General features: G+C 35.8%; 1 protein-coding gene across 1 annotated transcript; it reads left to right on the forward strand.

Annotated features, from left to right (window-relative positions):
• The first annotated feature begins 225 nt into the window (after positions 1–225).
• Positions 226–9748, forward strand: LOC130944141 (lysine-specific demethylase JMJ21). The gene is made up of 16 exons (XM_057872316.1): positions 226–641; positions 1056–1169; positions 1288–1343; positions 1424–1566; positions 2155–2352; positions 2487–2686; positions 4774–4873; positions 5004–5561; positions 5635–5757; positions 6107–6187; positions 6259–6590; positions 6707–6964; positions 7346–7430; positions 7513–7720; positions 8052–8220; positions 8847–9748. Exons 1-16 carry the CDS (start codon positions 505–507, stop codon positions 8983–8985), a joined length of 2901 nt encoding a protein of 966 aa, XP_057728299.1. The 5' UTR covers positions 226–504; the 3' UTR covers positions 8986–9748.
• Positions 9749–10220: the final 472 nt, after the last annotated feature.

Consider the following 10220-nt stretch of genomic DNA (forward strand, 5'->3'; position numbering starts at 1 on the left):
AATTCATTCGTGTAGTCTAGGCTTTGTTTGGCATTTTGTAGTGGGCAAATGTACCAGGCCCATTTGAAAGAATATAGAAGAAATAACCCAACCTCAATCAAGTCTATAGAAAACCAATTAACAAAAATCCTTTTGCAATCCTGGTTAAGCACTTAACCTACCTGATGAATTTAATGGGAGTCAAAGCCCGCTATGAAAACAATATTAGAAAATAAGGGGATTTTTGGTCTGGGCGGTCACCAAAAGGAGGTGGAGGAGAAGAAAGCGAGAAGGGTGACGTAGCAATAACGAAAAGCGCGCACACGGTAAGGAATAAGGATGCGCTTTCAAAATACGCGGTCGGGCAACGATTAACCATCAATAAATAAATTCAAAACAATTTCGGTTGTCGTTTTGACGGATAATTCTGATTTCTGAAGCTCCGCAGCATAGCATAGAAAGTTAGAGACTAAACTTAAAGAGAAAGAGGTCATATTTCTTTTTTGAATCCGACTTGTCGTTTCGATGGATGATTCTTCAGCGCATAGAGATCGCAGGCCAGAAGCACTCGGAGACCTTGGGGTCCTTCCCGATGAAACCCTCTGCTCAATCTTAGAGTCTCTCTCTCCTCGCGACGTTGCTCGCCTTGCCTGCGTTAGCAGGTATTCACATCCATATCTACCTTTCTTTCTCTCTTGATTTTGCTTCATGAACACTTGATTCATCATTTGAGCTTCACATTACTCATTTGCTGCCATGCTCTTCTTTCTTACTTGTCGAATCATTTTTACAGAATCTCGATTCATACCTGAAATTCGTATACAGCGTTTCATTATTCATTATTCATTTACTTCACGGTAGTTCTGCAATGCTTATGCTACAAGGCTTGATTAAGAAGCAATTTTTTAGATAAAAAAAATCTGAACTCGAGTAGGTTAGGCTCGTAACCTCAATTTAGGGACCTAAACTTGTAACTCTGTTAACTCGAGAGAGTCTGATAAGGTTGACTGAGTAGTGAGTACAGTGGATTCTGGCCAATTTTTTATTTACATTCTTCGGTTAATCTTTGTGGGCAGTGTCATGTACGTGTTGTGCAATGAGGAACCACTGTGGATGAGTCTATGCCTTAAAGGGACATCTGGTTTGCTTCAGTACCAAGGCTCTTGGAAGAAAACTACCCTGCTGCATAAGTATGTTTCTCCTGTCTTCCATTGATGCTTCTAAGTTAACATTTATTATCCATTTTCCTTTTTGTTTTGGTTTGTACTTTTATGCTTACATATTCCGAGTTGGGTATCATGAATGCAGTGAGAATCTGCCAGACAAATACAAAGAGTATCAACCACGACCACTATACTTTGATGGTAACAGTTTTGATTCTGCAGGGATTTTATGAGCCATTTTATATGTTTCCTCTAAACCAGGGATATTTACCTTCCTGCAGGGTTCAACTCTTTATTTTTGTACAGGAGATTATACCGATGTCATACCACATTGGAGTCGTTTCATGCAGATGATGGAAATGTGGAAAGAAGGAAAGACCTATCCTTGAAGGATTTCTATGACCAGTATGATGCAAAGAAACCGGTACAAAACAAAAATAATTACACTAGTAATCTACATTAGTTTTTTCCCTCATCATGGTTATGTTTCAAAATTTCAATGTCTATCTTTAAGCTATGTAACCAACAAAAAAATGGGTGTATGCTTCAGTTTTTGTTTTGTTTCTTTTTTTTGCTCAGTGATCTATATGCAACTTTTTCTTTTTTCAGAAGCAACTTTTACAACTTATGAGAACATGGGTGTATTTTAGGTTTTACTGTTTTTTTTTCCCTTTCAAATATACTGTCAAGCCTTTTTGGCAAATATCTTTTAATTAAAAATCACTTATTTTCTTAATAAAACTAAAGTAAATGGACCACCCAATATCTTCAAGCTCTATCTTCTAATTGTTCCTTTTTGTTTCATAATTTGTTTTGGAGGAATAGGAGCTATCTTTGGTCAATGATACTGTTTTTCTTTTCTTGTAAAGATGGAAATTTGAGAGATAAGTAAATATTATCTAACTCAAGGGGTCCATTACACATGATGTTTTGTGTTGTAGTTGACATTATTTCTGTTTCTACCGGGATTTTATTGTTGATGTTTACAAGTTTGATGAATTACAAACCCCAGGTTATGCTTACTGGATTGGCTGAGACATGGCCTGCCAGGCATAAATGGACAACTGATCAGCTGTTGCAAAACTATGGAGACGTAGCATTTAAAATTTCCCAAAGGAGTTCTCGGAAGGTCTCCATGAAATTCAAGGATTATGTCTCATACATGGAAGTTCAGCATGATGAAGATCCCTTATATATTTTTGATGAAAAGGTGCTTGGATAGGGATATTCATGTATCAATAATGCTCTGGCTGTCTCCATCCACCATTTCCATATCTTATTCTTGTCCTTTCAATTTGAGAGCTTGGGAGTTCTTTTAATTTTTATTTAATAATTTGTGTACAGTTTGGTGAAGTTGCACCTAGCTTATTGAAGGATTATTCTGTACCTCATCTTTTTCAAGAAGACTTCTTTGATATCTTAGATGCTGAACAAAGACCATCCTATAGGTGGCTAATAATTGGACCACAGAGATCTGGTGCCTCTTGGCACGTTGATCCAGCTCTTACTAGTGCATGGAATACTCTTCTTTCTGGCCGTAAAAGGTAAAAACTTGAGCTACTTGATGCGAATTTTTGTGTTCTATTTGGTTGTGTAGCACAGACATCTACTGTAACATGGTATCTAAGGAAGCTACATGCATTTTCTGGTTTTAGTTTAATCCTTAGCTTATGTTTGGTAAGGATGTCAAACTAGCCTATTCTCGTGAATTAGCCCCATGAGTAAAACTTACATGGACATAAATCATAAAAAAAAAAAACCTAAACCATTAAACATATTTTTTTCCTGCTTCCAGATTATTGCTATTGTTATTATTGAGTTACACTGGTTGGATATATCAAGCATGCTGTGCTGATATATACAATGATACTTGCAAAAAATGTTAACTTTTGGACCAAGTTTGGACAAGAATAGTAAAGGATACCTTAACTCCTTATATAGATATCGCAATCCTTACAGCTTTTGGGATTCTTGGATGTTTATGTACAGTAGCCATAAATAAATATAAGTTTTGTGGTTTCTGTATTATATTTGGTTTTGTGCGTGCCTACTGTGGCCTGTGGGCGAGGTAGGAACTGCTAGATATCCGTTTTCATATAGGAAAATCATTGATTCCTACATCAACTTCATGGCAAAGCATAACACTAAGTGAGGGCAGACGTGGCACTGCTATGTTCAGTTATTTAACTTAAAACAATAACAACAACAAAACCTTGTCCTCTAGGTGGAGTCGACTACATGGATCAAATGACATCATTGAACTCTATCATGTATCATGTCTACAGAGAGACCGTTTACATGTAGATCTCGTTTGACTACCTTATGAACGGTCTTCCTCTGTCTTTCACCCATTATCCATTTTTCATCTCATCCACTCTCCTAACTGAGTGCACTGTGGGTCTTCTTCTCACATGTCCAAACCATTTGAGACGTGATTCTACAATCTTTTCCACAATATGTGTTACTCCAATTCTCTCTCTTATATCTTCGTTCTTTATTCTATCTAATCGCATATGATCACTCATCCATCTCAACATCTTTATTTCTGTTGCACTTAACTTATGTTCGTGCTCCTCTTTGGCCGCCCAACACTCTGTACTATAAAGCATAGCCGGTCAGATAGCAGTGCGATAGAATTTACCTTTAAGTTTTAAAGGCATTTTTTTGTCACGTATAAAACCAGACACACTCCACTATTTTGACCGACCTGCTTGGATCCTATGGTTTACATCCTGGTCAATCCCTCTATTATCCTGTATGATGCATCCAAGATACTTAAAATTTTTAACTTTTCGTATGATGTCTTCTCCAATTTTCACTTTTGTTGGGGTTTTCCCTTCGGCGGCCAAACTTACATTACATATATTCCGTCTTGCTACGGTTTATGTGTAGACCATACACTTCTAGAACTTCTTTCCATAAATCCAACATTTTATTTATGTCTTCCCTTGATTTTCCCATAAACATGATATCATTGACAAAAAGCATGTACCATGGCACAGACTCTTGGATATACTCTATGAGTACTTCCAAGAGTAATGTAAAAAGGTATGGACTTAAGGATGATCCCTGGTGTAATCCTATACCAATAGGAAATTCCTCTGTCACACCACCTTGAGTCTTCATACTAATTGTAGCCCCATCATACATGTCTTTAATTGCACGAATATAAGTGATCCTTACTCTCTTCCTTTCCAAAACCTTCCATAAAGCATCCCTTGACACCTTATCGTACGTTTTTTTCAAATCAATAAACACCATATGTAGATTCCATTTATCACTACGATACATCTTCATCATCCTTCTTAACAAGTATGTAGCTTTAGTGGTAGATTTGCCTGACATAAAACTAAATTGGTTCTCTGTTATTTGTGTCTCTTGTCTCAGCCTCTGTTTTATCACCCTTTTCCATTACTTCATGGTATGACTCATGAGCTTGATCCTTCTATAGTTTTCGCATCTCTGTATATCCCCTTTATTCTTGTAGATAAGTACTAAGGTGCTATTTCTCCACTCATCTAACATTCTTTGATAAACATGAATTTTAATTTGATTCTTAGATATATGTATCTTAGTGCTTGATTATGTTTAAAATAAGCAGTGTTATGAGGCTTTCACTTGCATTTGGTAGGTGGGCATTATATCCTCCAGGAAAGGTGCCTTTGGGTGTGACAGTGCATGTTAACGAAGAAGATGGTGATGTCAATATTGAGACCCCGTCATCACTTCAGGTACTATAATTTTGCATTTACAGTGATTTATATATCCTCTTTATGCTGGTTCAGATCTATGATCATTAATCATGTCAAGTGTATTGTGTCCAACTACTGACGTGGTTAATCATATTTCTGTTTATTTAAGTGGTGGCTGGACTATTATCCTCTCCTTCCCGATGAAGACAAGCCAATTGAGTGTACACAACTACCAGGAGAGACAATTTACGTTCCAAGTGGATGGTGGCACTGTGTTTTAAATTTAGAAACAACTATCGCTGTCACTCAGAATTATGTGAATTCAAATAATTTTGAATTTGTATGTTTGGACATGGCTCCTGGTTATCGTCATAAAGGAGTTTGTCGTGTTGGATGGCTTGCTTTAGATGAAGAAACTTATGAAAATGTCAGACAGAGCACGGCATGTTATTCTGATTTGTCTAGGAAAGAGAAAAGAGCCAAAACTATCAAAGATGTAGATAATCTAAATTCTGAAAGTACCGTAAATGGCGCATCTAGGAACTATGGTTTATGGAAAGATGGATTTTCCTATGATATAGAGTTCTTATCCATATTATTGGATAGAGATAGAGACCATTACCTTTCCCCGTGGAGCGTAGGCAACAGCATTGGTCAACGAGAACTAAGAGAATGGTTGTCGAAGCTTTGGATTCAAAAACCACAAATGAGAGAGCTTATATGGAAGGTTAGTTTCTTGTCCCCCCCAAGTAGTGGTCACCTTATCAGATTTTATGACCTCATTTTACATATATATCTAGGGGGCATGTATTGCACTAAATGCTGACAAGTGGTTGGAATGTGCATCAAAAATTTGTGCCATCCACAATTTGCCTCTTCCTAGTGACGATGAAAGGCTTCCAGTTGGCTCGGGTAGCAATCCTGTGAGTTTTCATTCATCTATTTACTAATTGTCATCTCACTGGTATTTGTTTAGTTTTCTTAGGCTTTTGTGAAAATATATGGTCTTTATTGTCCTAAACATATTGATGGTCTTTTCTGGGTTTGTGTTGATACTGATTTTCCTCTTGCATTCAAGAATATTGTCACATTCTTATTGATTGACTACAATATGCAACCCAATTAGTTAGTTGCCATCTATACCTCAAGGTTCCCTAGTTAAATTAGGACATGATGATGGCATGTGGTATGATTATTGGATTACCTAATAGAGTACTTGTGGAGTATGAAGCTTCTTTTTAACTACAGTAATATTTTTTGTTCTCTAAATAGGTTTATCTAGTGGGGAACTCTGTTGTTAAGATTTATGTTGAAGGAGGACTGGAAGCTTCTCTTTATGGTTTTGGCACAGAGGTACTTTATTGCCATTCTGTTTCTATTGCATCTGCCATACAAATCTAACTTGGATTTTGTGCCTTTTACAGCTAGAGTTTTACAGCCTACTTCATGAAATCAACTCCCCTCTCAAGAAACATATTCCTAGTATTTTGGCCAATGGGATCATTTACGTTGAAGATGGATCTTTTAACAATTTAACTTGGGATGGAAAAGGAGTCCCTGACGTCATTTCAAAGAGCAATCTCATCAAGACAAAATGTGATGTTCATGGTTTCTCATTTGGGGTATGGGGCAAGAAACAACTTGAGTATAAGAATGCTGGGATGGAAATGGATGAATCGGATAGTTTAGCAGGTCACTCAAGTATATGGCCATATATGATAATAAAACGATGTGAAGGGAAAATGTTTGCAGATTTGTAAGTCTTATCCTTGTGATTCACTGATAATTTCACCATCCCGCTGATCAACTCTAAATCTTTGATTTTGTCAGTAGCAGTTCTCTTCTCTGAATGTTGTTTATGTTCTCCTGCAGAAGAGACACACTGTCATGGGAAGATGCAACAAACTTGGCCTCCTTCTTAGGGGAGCAGCTGAACCACCTTCATCTCTTACCACATCCACCTTTGAATATTTCATCTTTAACAGATATTGAACATGAATTGAGCTTTACTGGAACTGATGGTTGTGGTGCAACTGTTAATTATAAATCAAATACTGCAGCAGAATGGGGAGTCTTCCTAAGAAACTTAACAATGATGCGGAAGAATGTTTCAAGCCGTTTGACCAAGTGGTATAATTTACCTTCTTTTGAGCACCTTAATTTCTTGTTGAAGAAGTATGAATTTGAAGATATGTAAGAAGTTGCTGATGGAAAAGTACTGTTTTTGTTTGTGCGTTCAATATAATGATCTTCTGATCAATTTGGAGTTTGAAGTTTCATGGAGAGTATTTACTAACTTTATGCTTTTCCAGATACAGTGAATGTCAATTTTAGTAGCTGTGTTTATGAAGCATTTATGAACTCCCTTTTCACTTTTGCTTCACCATGTTTAGATTGTACCTTATCCATGTGTTGCATTTGCTGCTTCTGAGTTTGTGCTTCCATAATATACTAATTTTTTATGATGAATCTTCAGTTTCTTATTCGCTCTCATTTGTCGTAATTTTGTAGGGGAGATCCAATCCCTAGCAGTTTGATAGAGAAAATTGATGAATATGTCCCGCCTGATTTTGCTAAGCTGCTAAACATAATTGAGGTTTCTCCAAACTCACTTCTTTCCTACTGGATACAGCAGAATAAAATTGGTTTTCAAATTTCTTACTTTTATTTGACTTCAGAATCTCCCAAGGGGTGCTTGTAAACCTTGCTCTTGGATACACTCTGATATTATGGATGATAACATTTACATGGAACCATCTTCGGCTTATTCTATCTCAAGTGGGAATGCAGAAGATGCTGCCAAGGTAAATGGTCATTTGAGCAGCTATGATGAAGTGAAATCCTGGCGTCCTAGTTATATCCTTGATTTCAGTGATCTTTCAATAGGTCAGTATGTCTTCCTGCCTGTTCCGAGAATTTTTATCCGACTTCTACAATAATGTTCATCTGTTTTATAATTTACTTTTGAGCATTTTAATTATATGGCATTATCATTTATAAACTTCCAATATCTACAAGAAACTTTTGTTTGTACATTTGAACTGATGATGCGTTTTCTCTAGAACAAGACGAATGTTATCATCCCTAAATACTGTTTGATGTTCCTCAGTCTTCGCTTCCTAATAGTTTTCAATCTATCGTATGTATACATTGCGAGCATTCTGACGTTCTATTTGGTTGGTAGTGATTTAACAAACTTTTTTAATTTCTTTTACAGGTGATCCGCTGTTTGACTTGATACCAATTTATTTAGATGTCTTTAGAGGTGATTCAGATCTCCTTAAGCGATTTTTAGAAAGCTATAAACTTCCTTTTGCAAGTCCCATATCAAAGTACGAGTCAACAGATGGTGGTCAGAAGTATGCCCGACTTTCATATGTTGCCATGTAAGTAGTTATCATAATTCTCTTGCATACTAGTAGTTCTTCCACTACTTTTGACCTTTTCTTTATTGCATATTTCAATCTGGGCGTGTGGGTTATATGGAAATACGGAACTAGCCACATATAAATGAATAGAAACAATCAAGCTCTCCTGAAAGATCTAAGCATGGCAATGATGGATACCTTGTCAAAATTATCATCAGTACTTTCAAGAATCAGGAATGTTAATGGTTGTCTACCTTGCACATGGCCTTAATAAAAGTATTCAGATAATTCATAACTGAAACTCTTGAAGTAGTCTGTAGGTGCAAAACTATGCATGATGTTAAATTGATAATTCTGAACCTTTCGAATGCTTGTTAATTTCTGAGAGCAATGAACAGTTTGTTCTTTATATGCATATGAAGTTATTTGATTGCATTGAAGTGGAAAAGCAACTGATCTTTGCTTGGATTAAGATACATCAAGATTCAAGAATATAATGTTTGACTTGAGTTATAGATGGCGTTAGACATATTTGTGTGCCTGCCTTCTACAGAAATAGAGATATTTTTTTTGTCCTTCCTATCAAGGAGCAAGCAATTTCAAATTAACTCACGGATTTCTTAATTTTCTTTTGCAAATTGTAGGTGCTATTGTATTTTGCATGATGAGAATGTGTTGGGAGCTATTTTTACTATATGGAAAGAATTGAGATCAGCAAAGTCATGGGAAGAAGTTGAGCTAACAGTGTGGGGCGAGTTGAACAATTACAATGGCTTTCCTTAACTTGCTAGTAGCCATAAATTTATTGTTCGACATCTTGTAAATTTGTATTATTGGTTGCCACTTGCCAGTGGCCTTTCATTGATTATATTCTGTCTAATAATTCAACATAAGTGTATCCCTTTGCTTCATGCAATGTCAAGTCATTATATAGTTTTTGGTTGGTTCTTAGAGAATGCAATTCTAGTGGCTTTTGCCCACATTAGAATATAATGCAGGATGTTGAGATTTCGAAGACGAGAAGAGACAACTTGGATAAGCTTGATACCGAATTGTCCATTGTTCATGCAATCATACCCACACGTGTCAAATCATGGCCGAGGAACCAAAACAAGTGAATAAGAAACAGAAATGCTCTTTTGGACCGACAAATTTCGCACAAAAATCTCGAATAAATTTAAATGATGACGTGCCTTGAATTTCATGGATGTTTTTGCTTCTGAATTTGAGTCCACATCTATCGAAGGACACATTATTACTGAAAGGGAAACGTATGTTGATCGCTTGATTGTTGTTGAACTATGGTGCGCAGCTATTCAAGCATTCTGTTCCTCCAACAACAAAGATTCTGTGGTTACCTAAACCCTTGTAGCTGGTCGGAATTCGCGGATAAATAAAACAAAATTCAAATTTTAGAGATCATACAAAGACCAAAGTACTTTACAGGATTTGAGAAATCTGTGAGCTGTCTCCATTTCCCTCTGGGCATGCTCATCATTCATCAATATGAAATACCAAAACGGGCAATTTTTAGTTGCTTTTGGGGATGGCAAAGAGACCTGCTTAAACGGGAATATGTGGGGATGGATCCGTTATGATATAATACTTTATTTTATTTATACAAAAATCTAAAGTTAGAATTTAATTAAGATTATCTTACATTTAATAAATGAGTTATGGATATTTATTTTTATTGAAAAAAGTTCAAAAGTTAATAGAATTTATTGTTTTTTTGGCAGCACTTTTAACTATTAATCTAATTTTTTTAATTTAATAATTTAATAATATATTTGTAATTCACACCTTTTAAATATTGATGGTTTATTGCTGACCAAAAAAATAAATTTGGCTGGCTTTTTAACATTTGATCTGAATTTTTTATGACAATATTTGATCTAAATAAATATTTAGAAGGTGCACAAAAAAATTTGGAGCAAAATTTGATCTCTAGATTTTTTTTATTTTTAAAAAAATGTGATAATTTATAATAAAAAAACTCTTTAAAAAAATTTACTTGA

The sequence above is a fragment of the Arachis stenosperma genome, chromosome 8, assembly GCF_014773155.1.
Source record: "Arachis stenosperma cultivar V10309 chromosome 8, arast.V10309.gnm1.PFL2, whole genome shotgun sequence".
NCBI classification, from domain to species: domain Eukaryota; kingdom Viridiplantae; phylum Streptophyta; class Magnoliopsida; order Fabales; family Fabaceae; genus Arachis; species Arachis stenosperma.